The sequence below is a fragment of the Mus musculus genome, chromosome 9 (assembly GCF_000001635.26).
Source record: "Mus musculus strain C57BL/6J chromosome 9, GRCm38.p6 C57BL/6J".
Classification (NCBI taxonomy): Eukaryota; Metazoa; Chordata; class Mammalia; order Rodentia; family Muridae; genus Mus; species Mus musculus.
The window spans coordinates 40,972,142-40,993,973 of record NC_000075.6 but is presented as its reverse complement, the minus strand read 5'-3'; the positions used below and the strand labels follow the sequence as shown (position 1 = coordinate 40,993,973).

General features: G+C 43.6%; 1 protein-coding gene across 2 annotated transcripts in view; it reads left to right on the top strand.

The window, feature by feature from the left end:
* Nucleotides 1-21,176, top strand: part of Crtam (cytotoxic and regulatory T cell molecule) — a 31,831-nt gene extending 10,655 nt beyond the window's left edge. The window contains exons 3-10 of one of the 2 annotated variants that reach the window (NM_019465.4): nt 1,260-1,412; nt 3,686-3,829; nt 6,032-6,193; nt 9,592-9,684; nt 12,735-12,818; nt 15,723-15,866; nt 18,253-18,339; nt 20,337-21,176. In NM_019465.4, coding sequence (NP_062338.3) covers nt 1,260-1,412; nt 3,686-3,829; nt 6,032-6,193; nt 9,592-9,684; nt 12,735-12,818; nt 15,723-15,866; nt 18,253-18,339; nt 20,337-20,461 — 992 coding nt within the window. In that variant the 3' untranslated portion in view covers nt 20,462-21,176. Of the gene's footprint in view, nt 1-1,259; nt 1,413-3,685; nt 3,830-6,031; nt 6,194-9,591; nt 9,685-12,734; nt 12,819-15,719; nt 15,867-18,252; nt 18,340-20,336 lie in introns of both variants that reach the window. The other variant, NM_001281954.1, reaches the window with a different exon arrangement.
* Nucleotides 21,177-21,832: the final 656 nt, after the last annotated feature.

Here is a 21,832-nt window from a genome sequence, read left to right as displayed (position 1 = left end):
GATGTTCAGCAGTCACTTTCTCGGGCCACATATGAAGTGTACGGTGCATGCTTAAGATAGAGAGAGAGGGACAAACTTCACACATCGCTTAGACCATGGACAGGAATTTACCAAAGACTCTTTCATAATGAGGCCACTAGATATCTCTAAAACCCCTAGATGTCAAGTATTTGAGAAAACAAGAACCATTCAAGCCCGTTTATGTTCACAGAGCCCCTCCCCTATAGATATGCTTTGTCGATACTGTTTAATTGATGCAGTAGATAGAAAATAGTCAAATAGTTTGTCGCAAGCTTTACCGGCTGTTAATAGTACAGTCCGGCAGACTAAGAAGACACGAGCTGAGAAAAGTTGTAGAGAAGTGAAGTTTGAGTAGGAATCGTTCTCTCAAAAACGTTTCTTCTGTTGTTTCTCTTTGGGAGAATGAGAAGTTAGACATCTTGAGGTTTCTTCAGCAAAACCCCTTGATCCACGTGGAAGACTTGCCAGGTGAGGGTCATCACACCTCTGCCTGGCATTTGGTAGTCTCCGAGAATTGTTGAAGTTGTCACAAATCTGGAGTGGGGTGCCTGCCGGCTCTGGGATCTGGAAGGTAGTCACCAAGCATGCACTAAGCATCTGCCTCTTGCTGAAGCCCCATAGCAAAGAACTCTTGGTTCCAGTGTCAGCCAAGATGAGGCTGCAAACCCGGAGTGCTAGCTCAAGAGGCATCAGGTCCCTAGAGACACAGGCATCCTCAGGCTTTAACCCAGCCCAGGTTTAACTCTGTTTACGCTGTGCAAATTATGCACCTTTAACAGATGAAAAGGTAAATCAACAAACTCACTGTTTCCAGAGCTTTGCCCTGGAATCTTTTACTTCATGTGAAATTCCCAGGTCAGTTGGTCAAATAAGATGAAGAGGAACCCTCCATGCTGGGTTAGTGCTGTCTGAGCTGGCTTTTTTGTACTACTGGCCAAATCCCTCGAAGGACTCTGCCAAAATCCGCAGGACTCCTCAAATAGTAACAAACATTTTTTAAAATTAAAAATTGAAGGCACTCAGCTGGTGAATTTCTCTTCTACTGCTGACATTTGTCGTTTCAAGACAAACCACAGGCACATCAGGTTTCAAAGAAGCAAATCACAGCAGGGCACTCAGGAAAGCAGTGGAACCCAGGCGTTGGGGCACATCCTTTTCATCTGGGCACTGGGAGGCAGGGGCAGGTTCTCCTGTGAGCGAGTTTTCCTCATAACAACTTCTCTTTGCCTCTTGTACAGCTTTAAAAAGCTCCAAATACCAGCTTCTTCACCATTCAGCTACACAACTCTCCATTAGTGTGTCCAATGTAACTCTCCGAGAGGAAGGTGTGTATACATGCTTGCACTACGGGAGTTCTGTGAAGACGAAGCAAGTGAGAGTGACCGTGTTAGGTATGTTCCCAGCAGGGTAACTCCCCAGGGACATGATGGACAAAATGAACCATTTTATTTATTTATCTATCTATTTATTTACTTACTTTTATTTTAAAAAGCTTATTCGAGGATTAGCATTGCCATGGGGCTCACACCCAAGTCAGAAGACAACTTGCAGGAATCCAGTCCTTCCTCCTGCCATATTTATCTTGGGGATTGAACTTAGACTCGGTAGCATGAACTTGGCTGTGTTGAGACACTTCCCCCAGCCCACTTTGAAGTTACAATGAATCGCTAATAAGATTTATTTTTAAGTATGTGTCTGTGTCTATGTGAGGATAAAGTGTAGGTGCCCAGACAAGCCGGAAGAAGCCCAAACAACCAAACAGCTCCCAGGGAGCTGTCGGGTGATTGTGATCCACCCAACATGGGTGCTACAAACCAAACACAGGTCCCAGACTCTCTCTTACCCACTGAGCCACCCCTCCCAACTCCACGAAGTACCATTTTTAAACTTGGTATTTTAATGTAAAAAGTTTTACCTGTAACAGGAGCGTCTGAGGGCATGTCTGCCATCTTTTATTGAAAGAAAATTAAAGAGACCTGAGTGCGTGCGTGTGTGTGTGTGTGTGTGTGTGTGTGTGTGTGTGAAGCTCTAGATTCAAAAGTAAATTAATACACTTGCCTGGGGCACCAACTAGGTTTTGTTTGTTTTCAGGAAACTAAACAGAAGTAATATTCGTGTTTTATAGGTTGTGATTATGTGCCAGTCACCATATGAGACTCTAGAGAATCAAAGACACAGGCATGCTCTCTGCCCTTAAGGAGTTTGCCAGCTGCTTATTTCTACCACTGGGCAACATGCCTAGCCATCCTGGTTAAGACAGCTTCTGGGCTGCTGTAACGCCGTACACGCTCCCCTATCATAACGCTAGGCACAGGATCATTTCTGCCTTTCTTGTGATGTTACTAAGGATTGAACCCAGAGCTTTGGGCATGGTGAACACATGTTCTACCCTGAGCCATCGCTCTGAGTCCCACTGCAGGCTCCTCTAACCCAGCAGTGCTCAGCATCCATCCCTAAGGCTTTAATACAGTTCCTCACATTGTGATGACCCCCAACCACTAAATTATTTTCGTTGCTACTTCATAACTGTAACTTTGCTGTTATGAAACATCGTGTGTATATCTGTGTTTTCTGACGGTCTTAGACAACTGACCTCTGAGAAAGGGTTGTTCAACCCCTAAACGGGTCGTGACCCATAGGTTGAGAACTGCCGTTCTAACTAAAAGCATAGGATCTAAACCCAAAGCCAGACTATTCCGCTCCTTGAGAGGTCTCTCTTTCCCATCTCTGTGGTGTCAACAAGTAATCCTGAGCCTGCCTAGCTCAGCCAGTTCTTCCCCTGTGTCTGCATGGATCCAGTAAATGCCCACAAGTGCGGTTCTCCATGAAAACAAAAGTAGAATTGGAAAAAGGAAGTATGCCCAGCTGAAAATGATTTCTGGGGAGGAAGTACAAAGAGAAATGGCCAGAGGGTCCTTGAGAATAGAAATGTTCTTTGGGTGTGAGGAAGGGCCTAAGATATGCACTTTGCCCTTATTTGCATAAACTTACAAAAGTTTAGAGCTGAAAAGCCAACCTTTTGTGTTACAGCCGATGTACCAAGAAGTCGGAGGATTTGTCTAAGTTTCTCCAGCTGGTGACAGAGGCGAGACTAAAAGTCAGGTCTCTCCCTAATGTGCTAGCAGCCAAACATAATGCGACATCACATCCAGACTGCTGTTCTAACAAAGTCTCTTTGGAAATTCTAAGGAACTCATCCCATATTCAGTAACACACATCCTGACTTTAGCCAACTTGGTTCTTTGAAAGAACAACACAAATGGATTCTGGGAAAAATTAAGCAAGAAATATGACCTGTAATTAAAGAATTATCTTATAGCAATCCCTAAGATTTATAGGTGATGTTCTTTTCTCAACATACACAGGCCAGGTGGACAGGAAGCTGCCTCATTCAGGAAAGTGATTATCACGCAGGCCTGACAAACTGAGTTAGGATGCCCACATTAAGGCTGGGCACAGGCATCTTTAGCTCCATCACTGATATAGGGGCATGTATGTCCCTATGGCTCATTAGCCAGCCAGCCTAGCTGGATCCATGAACTCCAGATCCAATGATAGATAGCAGGCAAAGAGTATGCCTGAAACCTATATCTGGTATCTACATGTCTGTGCACACATGCACACCTACAACTAGTTTAGCACAGAAAAATTCATTTTCTTCTAGTGACTCCTTTCCAGCCAACCGTGGAAGCTTTGGTTCTCAGAAGGCAGAATGGAGAGAAATCGGTTGTGCTGAAATGTTCCACAGAGAGAAGCAAGCCCCCGCCACAAATCACCTGGCTGCTGGGGGAAGGTCTGGAGATCTATGGTAAGTGCACAGAAAGAAGGTTCTTTGTTTCCTTTCCTTCTGTCCTCCAAGAGCTTTTTAAAGTATTATGGTGCCCTCTGGTGGCACACACTGTCTAAAGACATCATTCTATCAGTTCTGCTCCAGAGAAATTAGCATTATAATAACTAATATTTCATCTAATGTTAAAAGGCTATCTCTCAAGAGATAGCTATATCAGGGTCCTGTCAGCTAAATCTTGCTGGCATATGCAATAGTGTCTGGGTTTGGTAGTTGGATATGGGATGGATCCCCAGGTGGGGTAGTCTCTGGATGGTCCTTTCTTCCGTCTCAGCTCCAAACTTTGTCTCTGTAACTCCCTCCATGAGTATTTTGTTCCCCATTCTAAGAAGGAAAGAAGTATCCACACTTTTGTCTTCCTTCTTCTTGAGTTTCATGTGTTTTGCAAATTTTATCTTGGATAGTCTAAGTTTTTGGGTTAATATCTCTTATCAGTGAGTGCATATCATGTGTGTTCTTTTGTGATTGGGTTACCTCACTGATATAGCTGTCTCTTGAGAGGCTATGCCAGTGCCTGGCAAATACAGAAGTGGATGTTTACAGTCATCTATTGGATGGAACACAGGGCCCCTAATAAAGGAACTAGAGAAAGTACCCAAGGAGCTAAAGGGGTCTGCAACCCTATAGGAGGATCAACAATACAAACTAACCAGTATCCCCCCCGCCCCCAGAGCTGTGTCTCTAGTTGCATATGTAGCAGAGGATGGCCTAGTCAGCCATCAATAGGAATAGAAGCCCTTGGTCTTACGAAGATCATATGCCCCAGTACAGGGAAATGCCAGGGCCAGGAAGCAGGAGTGGGTAGATTGGGGAGCAGGGTGGGGAGAGGGTATAGGGGACTTTTGGGCTAGCATTTGAAATGTAAATGAAGAAAATATCTAATAATTTTTAAAAGGCTATCTCAAATCACACTTTTAAAAATTAAGATAGAAATATAAAATGAGTTATTTGTAATACTTTTTTAAAAAAACTGACAAAATTCCCTGAAGTAAGTGTAATGCTGAGCATAAACTTGGAAACAAAGTTATAAAATTAGAAACATGTGTAACATTGAATGTGTGCAAGAGGTAGTCTGCTTACCAGGTGGCGGTATCCCAAGAAACTACAATAAACTGAAGTATTTTTCATGAAAATTTTCTTAATGCTCCAATTCACCAAACAACTTAATCAACCTCCGACACACGTTGAACACTTACATTGTTATCCCTCCAGCAGCAACATCTTCTGTTACACAGCATATTCCACAGCACGTTTTCCAGCAATGCATGCATTGTATCCAATTCTGTGCTGAAGGCAGTTAGAACAAAGAACCATTGCCTGTGCCTACGAGTGGGCACGTGTGTGCCTTTATACATTTTACGGGTAAGAAGTCCTAGTTGAGGCCTAAGTCAGGAAGTGTCCGTAATTAAACACACAAAGCCTTCCTTATATATGTGACACTATTGAACACACAGAGACAGATGAAGACGTTCTGAGACGCATGCGTGGTGGGTTATACATGCAGTCCCAATGTCTGGAAGGTGGGGTGGGGCAAGAGGGTCGTGTGTTTGAGGCCAGGCTGAGCTACATCATGAGTCCCAGGCCAGTTTGAACTACTTCCTGAACCCCGCATTAAAAATGTTTTTCATACTATAAAAATAAGTATCTTTGCTGGCAACAGAAAACTAATTGTGATTTGGAGGGAAGCATTTCCACAGTGTTTGCTGCCGTTTCAGTACATGTTGCCTTTGCTAGCTGTACAAATTATCTCTGCCCTTTAATGCTCTGAGGGGCTGTGCACTGCCAAGAAGACTGGGCATGAAACAGAGTGGTAAGCAGAAAAGCCTTAAGGCTCAGATCTGTCTTCCAGTCTGGCAGAAACCTACTTCATTATGAAACTCCTTCATACATTAATGTAACCTTCATAGGCTCGTGGGGCTTTGTGTTTTGTGACAATGTTACCCTTCCTGTGCAACCACTGCAAGCTTGGATCATTCCCCCACCATAGCAAAGTGTTTGTAGAAATCTGCCCAGGCTCCTTGATCCACTGCTGCTTGTCCTTGTGGCCACGCCCAACCCACCCAAGGCAGCTGACTTGAGTGTGAGACTGCGGTTCTGCGTGCAGAATGGTCCAACAGAGTTCCATAGCCATAACCTTTCCTGTCTCTTGAAATTGCTGTGTAGGTGAACTCAACCATGAATTTGAAGCTGATGGGAAAATATGTAACACCAGCAGCATGCTCATCGCCCGCGCATACGGCAAAAACTCAACCGTGCACTGCATTATCCAGCACGAGGGCTTGCACGGGAGAAAGCTGGTTGCCCCCTTCCAGTTTGAAGATTTGGGTAAGAAGAGCAGTTATGTTTAGCTGTCTTTAGTTTAGTGCAATATTGCAATATTGTCCTAGTTTGCTTCCATGTTGCTGTGATAAGACACTGCCTGAAGGCAACTTAAAGGAGGAAAGGGTTAATTTAATCATACCTCTCTCGGGTCACCAGAGTTCCAGGGAACTCAGGGCAGGAACACGAAGGCAGGGACTGAAGAGAAGTTACAGAGGAGTGCTGCTCACTGACTTGTTCCTCATGGCTTGTACAGCCTGCTTTCTGATAGAACCAGGAACCACCTGCCAAGGGGTGGCACAACTCAACCCCTGGTTAAGCCTTCCCATGTCAGTCATCAATCAAGACAATGCCCCACAGATACCACCGAAGGCCGATCTGAAGGGAGGGATTCTCCACTTGCCGTCCCCTCTTCCCAAGTGTGTCGAAAAGACGTTAGCCATTACAGCTACATATGGACTCTAACCATGTCAGATCTCCAGGAAATATCCAAAGTGGCCCGTTAGTGTCAGCCATTGGTGGCTCCTATTTGTCTATTGTCTTTTTCCTTTGATGAGCCACACAGATAATGTTGCATGTAGCTTTTGTGTTTTTCCTCTCTTAAGCATGACAAACTACCTCTTCTTTCTCCTGCATCTGCCCCTTGCCTGTGGGGACCCAGCAGTCCCACCTTTTCCTTCCACCCGGCAATTGGCCCATGGCATCTTTACTGATAGATCAAGAACCAATTGGGGAACAGGACCTTAGCATCAGACCCACCCCTACAAGGTAGCACAAATTTCTTGTTCACCCAGTCAGTTTAAAACACGCTTAATAGCTGAGACTGCTTTAAAGCATATTTGCAGGTAAGCATTCTGAGCCCTTTCACCTGCACCATCCTCTTGGTGGGATGCAGAGAACATAGGTCAGTCTTAGGAATATGCAATGTTTCTAGACCAGAGCAAGGATTATGTTGTCTAGGGACCAATTTGTTTCATCTGTTCAGAATTCCAAATGAGGAACATTTAGTCCCATTTGAATTGACTCTGCTAATATTTACATGTTAGTAATTAAAACTGAGAAATGTAAAATACACGGTCAAGTTATTTTAAAATAGTAAGTCTACTATATATAAACAAACATTGCATGATGATTTTATGAAAAGTAACCATGTTACGACCATGTTAATGAGAAAAATTCATTTTGTATTTATTTTTTAAATATTAAATCACTAATGTGGGAGTGGGGTTTTACAGCACTGAGTCACGGTTCTCAAATGTTTTCAATATAAGCAGCTCCCATACTCTGTGTGTGTGTGTGTGTGTGTGTGTGTGTGTGTGTGTGTGTGTGTGTGTGTGTGTATGTATGTGTTCATGTGGGTGTATGCATGATGTGCCACTCCAGGTGTAGGTGAATGTGTGTGTGACCAGAGGCTGACATGTCTTCCTCAGTCACTGGCTAATCTTACTTTTTGAGACAGTCTCTCACTGAACCTGGAGATCACTGGTTTGTGGATCTGTCTGTCTCTTGCCTCTGGGTCCTGAGAGTACAGGCTTATGCTGTTCTGGTTTTCATATGGTGCTGGGGTTGCTAACTCGGGTCAACACACTTATCTTTTCTTAAGATTTATTTATTTTATGTATATTAGTACACTGTAGCTCTAGAGATGGTTGTGAGCCTTCATGTGGTTGTTGGGAATTGAATTTAGGACCTCTGCTCGCTCCAGTCAACCCTGCTCACTCTGGTGGGCTGCGCTCACTCAGTCCTTGCTTGCTCCGGCCCAAAGATTTATTTATTATTATAAATAAGTGCACTATTGCTGTTTTCAGACACACCAGAAGAGGGCATCAGATCTCATTACAGATGGTTGTGAGTCACCATGTGTTTACTGGTATTTGAACTCAGGACCTTCAGAAGAGCAGTCAGTGCTCTTAGCCACAGAGCCATCTCGCCAGCCCCGGGTCACTTAAGCAACAGGCATTGCCAACTGGGTCATCTTCCCAGCCCACCTTTCACACTCTTAAGTGTAACTGAGGACCACAAAGAACTTTTACCTATTTGAACTGTCTCTGATAATATTTACCTATTGGCAATTAAAACTGAGAAATTGAAAAGACACGATTAAATTATTTTAAAATATTAAGTCTCCTATATGTAAACAAGCATTGCATATTTTTGTGAAAAATAACCATGTTACAAGCACCAGTCTTGAGACAGCAAGACTTTGTCTCAAAGAGAAAACAGAACTGTATCACCATGGGTAAAGGGAACTCCTGAAATATTTTAATGAGATTTCTGTAATTCTCCTTGTTTTCCTCAAAGTTCTTACCAACAGTTACTTAATTACTTAAATGCTTAAGTATTTAGACTTTTTAAAGATTTTATATATATAGGATTACACGGTAGCTGTCTTCAGACACACCAAAAGAGGGTCTCAGATCCCATTATAAATGGTTGTGAGCTACCATATGGTTGCTAGGAATTGAACTCTGGACCTTTGGAAGAGCAGTCAGTGCTCTTAACCACTGAGTCATCTCTCCAGCCCCATACTTAAGTATTTAAATAATATGTAAACAAAAAAGTATTTAAATAAATACAAAAATAACCATTTTAAACCACAGAAAATTCTTTGATTAAATGAGCAGTGAGAAGTACTCATACATTTTTGGAAAGGATACCCACCCATCACATATTGTATGTTGACAGGAACAGTTAGACGCTTACACCCTTATGTGTTTCTTGGATGCCAGTCTTTTCATTGACTTCTGAATATGGTCTAAGCTGATTCTCTGGAAATATCCACTAACATTTCTTTGTTACAGGACAACATTTAGTGAGCATCTCACTTAGTAAACAGGCATTGTACTAAACACCTTATATGAACGGAGTTATTACTGCACATACGTACGCGAGTGCACACACACGTGCGCACAGAGAGAGAGACACACACACACAAGGTAAAAGCTAGCAAATGTGTTTCACAATAAGAGAAATTAAGTATTTGGGTAAATTAAGCATTTTTAATCACTAAGGATCATGCAGGCAGTAGCTCTGAGATTCGGCTCAATCTACGACCAGAAAAATGGGCCAATGATATGGAAGCGCATTTCCTATGGAAATAGGAAAATATCCATATGCAGATGGACAGACAGAAACTGGTAGGTTTGTGCAGAAGAAATGCCCTTTGCCTGGTACTGCCAAGTGTCCTTACACATAGAGGCCCCAGCATGCTGTGCTCCAGCCAGGTCACCTGGCAGATGGGCAAGCAGCAGGGGAAAGATTCAAAACACAAAGTGCTGGACTCCAGGTTTTAGCACAACCCTCAGAAGAGGGTAGCAGGCAGACTCTCTGTGCTGTGACACTGAGCACGATGTGGCTAAAGCTCATCTCGGTGGTAGCAGAATTTTGTTTTTCCCCCTTTTTAGTTGCAGATCAAGAAACTTCAGATCAAGAAACTTCAGATGCCCCTGAGCAGAGCTCTCTCTCCTCCCAAGCCCTCCAGCAGCCCACAAGTACAGGTAAGTGTCAGAGTCACTGAAACCTCAAAACCTGATGGGGAGTGCACATCTTTCAGCCTACATTTAAAGAATATTTTTTAGAAACTCATGTACGCATGTGTCTATACATATGAGTGCACTCACTTGTATACTTGTGTGGAACCAAAGGTTGATATAGGAATTTCTTTCCTCAATCACTCCTTCTGCCTGTTTCTGATTGCTTGGCCGGTTCGTTGGTTGATTAATTGGTTGGTTGATTGATTTTTGAGACAAGGTCTCTTATTGAACTCATAGCTCACCATTTCAGTTGGACTGGCTGGCCAGTAAGCCTGTCAGAATCCTTTTGTCTCAGTGTCCTGGTGCAGGGGTTGCAGGCATGTGTTGCTGTGTCTGACTTTCATGTGAGTTATCGGTAACAAAATTCAAGCCCTCACACCTGCATGCTGGACACTTTATCCACTAAACCATGTCCCCAGCCTTTAGATCTATTTTTCTGAAGATTACATAGATCTCTGTTTAACTGGGTCCAGTTTTGTGGTGTCCTGGGATAGAGTCGGGTCAAGAATTCTTATTTCATGAGCTTGGTGTCATAGGGCTTTATTAGCTCAGAGATCTTTAGTTTGAGGTGTTTAAGTACACACACACACACACACACACACACACACACACACACCTGCGCAAATGACTGTGGCATGTGAATTCTCTCTGAGATAAAGTCAGGGCTGAAGTCGTTTAGGATAAGATTTGCACTTGGTTTTCTGTGTACATCATTCCTAACATGAAGATTTCGTTCCAACAGAGAGTAAGAGTGTGGGACAGGAGCATTGTCAATAACAATGAACTCGCTCACCTTTGAAGGCACTTGGTTACTAAGAACATGGGTCACTTTTGATAGGGTTGAGCTATAAGAAGATTGAGAAAGTCTTGTATTTTAGATAAAGAATGAACCAGTTAACTTGGGTGACATTGTCGTGTAGTTCATTTAACTTCATGCAACACTGTATGTGGCAATAGTGGGCACTCAGGAAATGCAGAACAAGTAAGTAGGCATGTGAATGAATGAATGAATGAGTGAGTGAGTTTCTTGGTTTTGAGTATAATGTTAGCCTCTCTCAGGAAGGTATGCATTCCTTCATGTTCTCTATCTATAATAATTCCATCAGGTAGGGTAAATGGTTCGGGTCATTATCCTGTTCATAGTTTTGAGCAGCAGATCACATTTTTTAAAAAAAATCAAAAACAAAACAAAACAAAACACTGTGTCCTGAATAATATTGAAAAGTAAATGTTTGGGAGTTCTTTACACTGAAAAATACAATATGCACCATGCGTGGTTTTTTTTTTTTTTTTGAAGAGTGGTGGAAATTGAAAACATTATGAAGTGGGGCAGCCACATCCTTGCTTTAATAATCCAATATTTTTAAACGTGTTTAGAATCCAGTTGTTTTTAAATTGCCTGGCACCACAACTGAACAACTCAATTTTCTGCTCCGCATTTTCATATCCAGTGTAGGATTTAAGAGACATGGTCTGTAAAATTCTTTCCAGCTTTCAATTTCTGCAATTGTGTTACTGTTAATAATCTCTGTTTAGAGGACAGGAGGCTTCATTCCCCTTGGGGCCACAGAGTGGCGCTGTGCAGTGCGCCGATAAAATCCTGCAGCCAAGGAAAAGGGAATTGGAAGCAAAAACAAAACAAAACTCCAGAAAAGCTATCCTATTGTTCCAGTTCACCTACAAAAACCACACAATTCATCCTGTTTCTAAAAGCGAGCCATCCAGACTAGAATGGCAGTTGAGACTCTAGCAGAACAGTAAAAGGTTTGCCGTGACTAAAAGCTTTGCGGAGCGCGCCTTCGTATCCAAATGTATCCCCAGATACCGTCCCTGTCCTCATATGTAAGAGCTAAAAATGTTGACCTAAAAAAAGGGAATAGAACTGTAATTATTAGTAGTAGACACTCAGGGGGAGAGGAATGGGGAAGGGGAAGGAAGGAGGTCGGATAATGAGTGCTGAAGGGTAGTTAGGGATGGGGACAAATCTCTAGTGTTCTGCAGCATGGTAGGGTATCCATAGTTTAAAACAACCTATCACAGGGGCTAGGGGGACGTCCCAGTGGGTAAAGTGCCTTCTGCACAAACATGAGGTCCTGAGTTCAGATCCCTAGTACCCATGTAAGAGCCTGCAACTACATTAACCTCAACCCTGGGGAGACAGAGATGGCGCTGCCTCAAGGCTCACTGAGCAGTCAGGCTAGCAGGTCCTGTGAGAGAGAACCCATCTCAGAAAAATAAGATGGAGGCTTGGGCATGATGGCGGGCACCTTTAAATCCAGTACTTAAGAGGCAGAGACAGGAAGATCTCTGTGAGTTCAAGGCCAGCCTGATCTACACGGGGGCCGGGGGGATGATGAAGAAGGTGACCCCCAAATTGAGGTCTGTCCATCAAGAAGCCACAGCCAACCAGGGGCTGCCTGGTATAGGAGAGAGAGAGAGAGAGAGAGAGAGAGAGAGAGAGAGAGAGAGAGAGAGAGAGAGAGATACAGAGATACAGAGGGACAGAGAGACAGAGAGAGAAGAGAGAGAAGAGAGACAGAGACAGAGACAGAGAGAGAGAGAGAGCAAAACTACTTCCTTAAATGAACTTGATCTGGGCTAGATAAATGGCTCCGTGAAAAGCACTGGCTCTCTTTTGGAGGACCCAGGTTCTATTCCCAGCACCCACAAGGTGGCTCACAACCAAATGTAACTCCAGGGGATCTGACAGCCTTGCCTGGGTTTCTCGGGTACTTGGCAATCACTGTATTACTCAGACACACATACAGACAAAATACCCATTCACATAGAATAAATATATTTGTTAAAGGAGCTTGTTCTCATGGAATAGTGTTAGTTTTTCATGTGGGTGGAGCCCTCTGCACCTAAACGTCTCTTAAAGGCCCACATGTCCACACCATCACATCATAAGTAAATGTCAACAGGAGGTTTAGAGGAATGGTCAAGCCAGAAATAGTTATAGGATGAGTCACATATATGTGATATGTATGTATCATGTCTTACTCTTACTTTAGTCTCAATGATGGAAAATTCCAGTATACCAGAGACTGACAAGGAAGAGAAAGAACATGCCACTCAAGACCCTGGCTTGTCCACTGGTGAGTGTCACCTACTGCATTTGGAACAGATGTGATATTTTGACCTCCTGGTGGTGTGTCCTGCATCACTACTAACTCTGCTTAACTCACCTTACTTCTTCCTCTGGGTTCTTTTACTCTAAAAGGATTTCTTTCTCATGGGTAAGAGTGCTTGCCTGAGTATTTGTTATGTCTACCAAGTGTGTACCTGGTGCCCAAAGAGGCTAGAAGGAGGCACTAGATCCCCTGAAACTGGCGTTAGAGACTGTTGTGAGCCACAGTGCAGGAACTGAGAATAAAACCCAGGACCTCTGAAAGAACAGCAGTGCTCTTAACTGCTGAGCCATCTCTTCCACTCCTCCTCTGGGTTCTTAAAGTCTCAATTTCACTGCTTCGCCTTGTGTTTGTATTTTGTTATTTGGGAATTAAGCCCAAAATTTCACTCATGCTATGCAAGCATTGACCCTACATTGAGCTACAGACCCCACCCACCTCTCCTTTGCTCATAGGAAGTTCATTTGCTCCTGAGTTTTTTCTTGCTGCCTATCCGTGGAAGAGTTCCATATTTTTATTTACAGAGTGTTTGATGGTTATCAGTCTCAATTCCATTCTGTGTTCCATTTATGAGAAGTTTATTACATGATTATGTATTGATTGATTGATTTCGGGGGCTGCTTCATCCCTTTCATGATGCGTGTCCCAGGAATCAAACTCAGGTCCCCAGGCTTGGTGGCAAGCACCCTTGCCTGCTGAGCCATATCACCAGCCCTTTCATTCTATTCTTTCCATACCTTTAGTCAAATGTCCTCTCCTCTAAGCTCAACATTTCTAAAAATACAAGTAGCATCCTTATCCACAAAACAGCTTGTTCAAAGCATGGTATACCTGCAAGCCTTCGTTTTTGTGTGTAGATACAGATCTAGATGCATACACAAGCACACACAAGTAGCCACCATTGGCTCTTGAGTCTTCTCTTCCAGGTGTATTGCCTATGACCATAGTCATTCCCTTAATATAGGCCCTAATCACCTGTGGCTTCAGCTCTTCTTCTGGTCCAGGCTTAGTACCATGGAAACAGCGTTGTTGCCTGCACACTGGTGTTCTGAGAACCTTTCTGGATTCCCATAATCTCCAACATACAAGATAAGCCCTTCTTCTGTATAAGGTGAACTCTGATACCTACCTCTGCATCCCTGCATCTAGAAAGCCCCTGCGTGTTTCATGATGCTCTGAAGGCACCGTCCTGTCTCAGCTGCCCCGCCCTGTCTCTCCCCTTACCCCACAGCAGAAGAGGCTTCACCCTGATGGCCTTACTTCTCTCCCAAGGCTGAAGTCTCCTGAAGCTTCCCTGATGTGAGCAGCCTCAGAGTCCACACTTGTCTCTGGATTCCTAGATATAGCATTCTATAAGTGCACAGGGTTCTCGAAGTTAGCATGTCTAACTTTTGTTTGCCTTTTTAATGTATGTATTAGTATAAAGAGAAAATGATCCCCTAAGGCATAGGAATTATGTCCTAGGCAAGTTCAAGTACTATGTTCTCCACATAGCCACCATTCCTTAATCCTGAGCCTGTTGGCTAAGGTGAAGGACATTTGGCAAAATTACATACTAGTTTAAAATGATTTTCAAGAGTTAGTCCAGTGTCTCCCTAATGCCTTTATGAGGACAGCATTTAACGTAGTCAAGGTACACAGCATTTTGTTTTGTTTGCATAGTTTTTACCAAACCCCTCAATAGTCTCCTGGGATACTGCGCTACATTGTGCTGAACAAGCATTTCTCATAGCTACTTAAAATTCCCAGACTGTAATTTAAGTCAATATTCTCGTGTGCTTTCTCTAGAAATGAAAAAAAAAAAGAACTAAATATCTATGTCATTTAACAAAACAACTTTTCAAGTCATCCATGGGGTGGCTTCATCTCTATCGCCCGTTTGCTTGTCTAAGAGAATCGAACAGTATACATTGCATACCTCCTGGGGTAAATTTGGCCCATCTCCTGAGCTGAGCTGTCTTTTGGTACATACTGCACTGGAGAAATGATAGAGGTGTGTGAGTGTGTGTGTGTATGTGTGTATTTGTCCTGGCTGCGTCTCCCATTGCTATGTTAAAACATCCTCACAAAAGCATCTTGAAGGGAAAAGGAACTTATTTGGCTTACAGTTCCATGTTACAGTCTTTAATTGTGGGAAAGTCAAGGCAGGAACTTGAGCCAGTTGGTCTCATTCATAATTGAGAGCAGAATGAGAATCAATGCACGCATGCCTGTTCCTCAGCTCACTTTCTTTGCTTTTATACAGACCAGAACCCAAGCCGAGGGAATGGTGCCACCCACAATGGGCTGGGTCTTCCCATTCAAGTTATGTAGTCAAGAGTCTGCCACAGACATTCCCGCAGGCCATCACCTTTTAGCCACTCCCTCACTGAGATCATCTGTCTGCAGGTGATTCTATACATTGTCAGGCTGACAATTAAAATTAAGCATCACGGGGTTAGAGAGATGGCTCAGTGGTTAAGAGCACTGACTGTTCTTTTGAAGGTCCTGAGTTCAACCCCAGCAACGACATGGTGGCTCACAACCATCTGTAGTGACATCTGACACCCTCTACTGGTGTGTCTGAAGACAGCTACAGTGTTCTTACATTTAAATAATAAATAAATCTTTTTTTAAAAATTAAGCATCCCAGCCAGGTGTGGTATCACATGCCATTTAACCCCAGCACTAGGGAGGCAGAGACAACTTGGTCCCTGTGAATTGAAGGCCTGCCTGGATTACATAGCAAGTTCCAGGCTGGCCAGGGCTGCATAATGAGACCTTATCTCAAAAAAGTGGAACAGTAGAGAAAGAAAGACAAAAACTAACGATCACATTCCATGATGACCAAAGTCCAAACTGCCTAATGCTCTCTCATTCTCCTTACAGAAGCCAGTGCTCAGCATACAGGACTGGCCCGGAGGAAGAGTGGTATCCTGCTGCTCACACTGGTGTCCTTCCTCATTTTCATCCTTTTCATCATCGTTCAGCTCTTCATCATGAAGCTGCGTAAAGCACACGTGGTATGGAAGAAGGGTAAGTGGACAGAGAACCCCGTGAGGTCTGTACGAGTCCAACAGCTAACTATACAAAAGGGAAAGACTGCCGACCGAAGCTCCTCTCTTAGCTAAGGTGCAAGCTGACCAGTAAGAGTGTCACTCCAACAAGCAATCATTTGTTTCCTAACAACCCCGGGCTGTGGGTATCCAGGGACCATGCTTGAAAAGTGTCAGACAGACAGAAACTAAAGAAGCTATGGGAGTCAGTGCTGAACTATGGATGTGCTTGTTGACAAAAAGCTGAGCCATTTCACCCATTCACTCTGTGAGCCTTCCCACTGCATGCCAGGTATTGTTTCAGGTGCTGGGGCTATGTGAGCCTATGAGACAGGTGATCCCTGCCTTCCTTATGTTCTACATATGGATAAACATCTGCTGCCCTTTGTATGTATTAAGAATGTGCTCAGCCTTACTCATCCTTAAGACAACAGTCATGCCGGGCAGTGGTGGCACAAGCCTTTAATCCCAGCACTTGGGAGGCAGAGGCAGGTGGATTTCTGAGTTCAAGGCCAGCCTGGTCTACAGAGTGAGTTCCAGGACAGCCAGGGCTACACAGAGAAGCCTTGTCTCGGGGGAAAAAAAAAGACAACAGTCATTTCCCTCTAAGCATTCTAATGAAAGAGTTACCATCAAAACCAAAATAAAAGCAGTCATAATAATAACATAGTATAGAAGATCCCTGTTAAAATACATATACTCAACATAACAGAGCTTGACAAGGGCTGGAAAGATGGCGCAGTGGTTAAAAGCACTGATTGCTCTTCCAGAGGACCTGAGTTCAATTCCCAACAAGCACATGGTGGCTCACAACCATCTGTAATGGGATCCAATGCCCTCTTCTTGTGTGTCTGAAGACAGCTACAGTGTACTCATAGAAATATAATAAATTTTGAAAAACAATACAAAACAAAACAGAGCTTGACAAGTCTTTCGAAGTTGTCCAGAATAATTCTATAAATTTGTTTCATAAACATGTATATATAGGATGAAAGCCCTCTTCATGAGATTTGGGAGACTGTAAAAGCTGGAGGATGGGGCGAGGGGGTGCCATAAAATGGTGTCTTCCAGATGCGGCATGGCTGCTGGCATCAGGACCCCATAGCAACTGTGACCACCTGTATAAGAGCTGCAAACACGCAAAAAGTTGTGATAGTAGAAGGGTGAAGAAGGTCAGCAGGAGTGGGAGGCAACATGGAAAAAGGCAATGGTGGTGGGGAATATGATCCCAATACATCATATAGAAATCAAACCCTTAAAAACCAACTTTGAAGAAATTCTCTCTTCAGACCCAACTAACTATCTAGCCCTATACTGTCCATTGCAATATCCAGAAGATGGCTGTCAAGCCCCTGAATTGACATGAGTCTCTATAAGCTACCCAAACATAATGTTATTTGGGGTATACCAGTTAACTAAAATATATTGTGAAATTGATTTCTCCTCCTCCCCCTTTTGACTGTAACTGTTAGAGTGTTCTAAGTGTCCTGGCCTACAGGCCTGCTGGACAAAGCTGATTTAGTTACTTATGGCCCAAGGCCTCTGGTCACAGACAATTCTTTGTAATGACTCGAAATACTGCATCTTTGAACATCTCTGACTTAAAAGCATCATCCTTGATAGCTTAGTACGAGCTCATCTGGATGAGAGATAACTCCAAGGGGGTGACCAAGAGTGGGCAAGGAGGGGGAGACAAATAGCTTGTGTTTCCTCTCAAGTGCAGAGAATGCATATGACATGAAAGCAGAAGGAAGCCTGGGAGGAATGGTGGAAGGAGATGAGAGATCCAAGGGGTGGGTAATAGAGAGATGGTGGGTGGTAAACACGAGAAAACTACAGCAAAACATATGTGAAGAGATGCCATGACCAAGGCAACTTATAGAAGAAAGCATTTAACTGGGAACTTGATTAGAGTTTCAAAGGATTAGTCCGTTATCATTGTGGTGGGGAGTGTGGCAGCTGGTTGACAGGCATGGTGCTAGAGAAGTAGCTAAGAGTTCTACATCTTGATCCACAGGTGGAGGAAGAGGGTGTGGGAGAGGGGAGAGAGAGACTGTGCCTGGTGTGGGCTTTTGAAACCTCAGATCCCACTACCAGAAACATAACTCCTCCAACAAGGCCACACCTTCTGATCCTTCCCAAACAGTTGCAAGCCTCAATGACGGAGCATTCACGTTTGTGAAGACTATGCAGGTCGTTCATATTTAAACCAGCACACTATGCATGAAAATGCCATAATGGCGAGCCATTGAGGTCCAGGAGGACATGACGGTTCAGCAATGACATGCTCTCATCATCTTCAAACATCCATGTCAAATGCTGTCTGCCGTGTCAGAAATCACTAACCTAGCTTTCTTTTCTTGCAGAAAGTGAAATTTCAGAGCAAGCTCTAGAAAGTTACAGATCAAGATCCAACAACGAGGAGACATCTTCCCAGGAGAATAGCAGCCAGGGTGAGTGCAGTGTGTGGCCTGAGACTAAAAGGTGAGGGCCATCCGTGAAATCACCTCAGGAAAAGTGGGGAGGAAACAGAGTCAACGTTTGATTGGATTTGATAGCTTTTCATCTGATTATAGTATCTAAGGGATTTACCTTTAAAGATAAATTCATAAATGGTTAAACTCATGCAGTAGAAAGCCTTCCGCTTTAGAAAGGCCAGCTCTGATGTTGTTGTCACACTCAGGGTCACTGTGTGGCCTGAGATGCACAGCATCTACACAAAACCTCAGTCAATAACGTACCTTCCATACCACCCCATGCATCATTTGGTCAGGCAGTAGGTGATCTAACTCTTTCTCCATCCTTGAAGTCTATCACGGAGCCTGACACCAATGGCATGTCTGATAAATTTTCACTGAACACATCAATGCAAGGCCTAATTAATCCAAAGAGAAGTATTTAGGGTCCTTGGATGACTTTGATGCAATGCTTTCAGCAAAATAAGAGTAAAAAAAATTCTCTAAAGGGCAAGGAGAGTGTGTAGTTGTGGGCTGATGGTTCGGAGTATGGATCTGCACACACACACACACACACACACGTATTCCTGTTTTTTGGTTTTTTTTTTTTGTTTGTTTGTTTTTTAAATCTAGTAGGCAGAAGTTGGGTCAAAAGCAAGGAAAGGATTTTATACCTTCTACCTGCTGTAAGTCCTCCACAAATTAACTTATTCTACCTGCCAGGCGTTTCAAGAAATGTACTGAGCTTTGCTGCTTCATTCTGTTTCTTTGATTGAGGGTTTTTGTAGGAGGAGCTAGTCTTGAGACACCTGTGCCTTTTTGTTACTTTTTTGCCCTTCCAAGTTTGAAACAGGCTTCTACTAGGAAAAGAGACACAGTGACCAGATGATGGGGAAATGTGTGGAAACTACCTACTTTCTGTTGCCATGTGAAGCACAGGTTGAGAGCACCAGTATCCACATGATTTGTGTAGGCGCCTGTGGTGTGTTCCCTCTGCAAGGGAAGGTAAAAACCGTGGGAAGAGAATCGTGAGCTTCAGCAGAGAAAGGAAAGCCCTCACCCCAGGCGCTGAATAAGTGAGCGCCCTTGTGGTTCCATTTTAAGAAAACTTGGAATAGATGCCTGCACTCAGGGCTCCCTGGGCAGGCAGAAGGTGACGTGGGGGAGCCTTCCATCTTCATAGGCAGAAGGATTTTTCTCCTGGGCTCAGATTTCCATTTTCTTCCTGTGTTCGTCAGGTTTGGTTTGGTTTTCACTGCTGTAGCAAAGGACAGACAAAGGAAAGACAGCTTTATATTAGCTCTGACTTTCAAAGGTCTCAGTCCACGGTTGTGGGGAGAATATGGTGGAATGCGGAAGTTTGCATCATGGCAGCCAGGAAGTGAATGAAGAGCGAGAACCCAGTTGCTCATGGGCTTCCTCATTTTTCTTCCTTTTATCCCACTGGCCCTTGCCTGTCAGTTGGTGCTTCCCACACGCAGGCTGTACATCACTCTCACTAGAAACAACAGATACCCAAGAACCATGCTTTACTGAACTTTCTAGATGTTTGTCAGTCCAATCATGTTGACAGCCAAGATAATTAGCATAATCCTCATTGCCTCAGTGCCTCAAACCCAACACTGCAGCCACATTGTTTTAGGCTTTCCAGAGATCAGTGTCTGCGGTCATCTCCAGCTCCAGGCTTTGAGAGTTCGGCCCCAACCTAATGTTTCCCACAGGCCTTGTTATTTTCTACTATGTGATTTTGCTGAAGACAATGTGTTATTTTCTGCAGTTGAGTATTTTATTTCTGTTTGGCTAGCGTATTGCTTATGTAATGTAAGTTGCTTTTTTTTTTTTTTTTAACCAAGACTCAACAATGTATTTAGAACATTCACATACGTGAGATTGTTGTAGGTTGGGTTTTATAACTAAAGCATGACCTCCGAGGAGCTTCAAATACACGGGTGCAACACTGTTCAGAGCTCATCTCTCCTGTGTGTCTCTTTCAGCTCCCCAGTCTAAGCGTTGCATGAACTACATCACGCGGTTATACTCGGGAGCCAAAACAAAGAAGAGTGCCCAGCACTGGAAGCTCGGAGGCAAGCACAGCCGTGTCCCGGAGAGTATTGTGTAGTGTTCCCTGCAATAGAAGATAGGATTTCAGGGCAGCCGCATCAGGCCCTGGAAAGGATCGTAAGTACTGTGACATGAAAAAAAATAGAATGTCCATTGAGTACAATTCAAGACAGTGTCCATTGAGCCAGGGCAGCCACATGAGGACCAAGCCATGGACAGAAAGCTCCTCGCTGAAAGGAAAACATAGAAAGAACCTATTATGACTGACACTACCTCAGAGCTGGAGAACTCTGCTAAGTCGTTTTGGATCAGGGTCAAAATGACCAGTGAGCAGCTGACCTCGAAGGGAACAGCTTTTTAGACCTGGGGCTGGAGTGGAACTGTTTGAATTGGTTTAAAATCTTTCCTTCTGGTCAAGAAGAACTTAAGCATGAGAAGTACCCCAAGGAGACCTGAGATGCCAGCAGCCTGCTTTCAAGACAGCCTCTCAGAAGAGGCCTGGTGGGCAACAGAGAAATGTGGGATGTTACAGCACGCAGTGGACATGATGCCCCAGAGAGCCACAACTCTCAACTGAGTTCAACTGACAAGAGGCTTCCTGACTAACCATGAGCCAACCTGACGGGCCACTTTTATCCTAATTACACCATGGTAAAAGTAGGGACAGAAGCAAACCGTGAGTTTGGTTGACAGACTGTTGAATTTGTGACTGGCTTTTAGAATTTTAATAAAGACCAGAATGTGTCTTTTTAGAGGCTGTCATGCCCATTGATTATCTGTGTGAAAAGTCCTTTATGTTAAAAAAAAAAAAGAAAGAAAGAAAAGGAAAAAAGAAAAGAAAAATTTAGACGAAATAGCAAACTGACTTCATAGAAATGAAACATTTCTCATTAGTTGGATCTGAAAAAAACAGCTTGCAAGTGTTACATGAACACACCTGTGCATGCTGTACACACCCATGAACACACTTATACATACTTACTTGTACCCACCCCTATATACAAACAAATATACACACACACACCTGTATCATGAATGTGTTATTGTAGACCCCAGCTCTTCCTGGTCCTATCCCTCCTATGATAATTTTTTTTCCATTTAACAATCACAAAATTGTAGCAAAATATAAAGACAGCATAGACCTTCCTCGCTTATTTGAGAGTGAGTGGGCCTGATACTCAACACCTTTTAAGCCCTTTGATTACCCCAAGAAAGACACCTATCACAGCAGAGCAAACTTCTAAGTCAGGAAAGCAGCATCGCTGTCTTCCACTCACAGTCCTTGGATGCTGTGATGGTTTGAATGAGGATGGTCACCACAGGCTCACATGTTTGAATGCTTGGTCACCAGTTGGTGGAACCGCTTGGGAGGGATTAGAAGGTATGGCCTTGTTGGAGAAGGAGTGTCACTGGGGATGGGCTTTGAGGA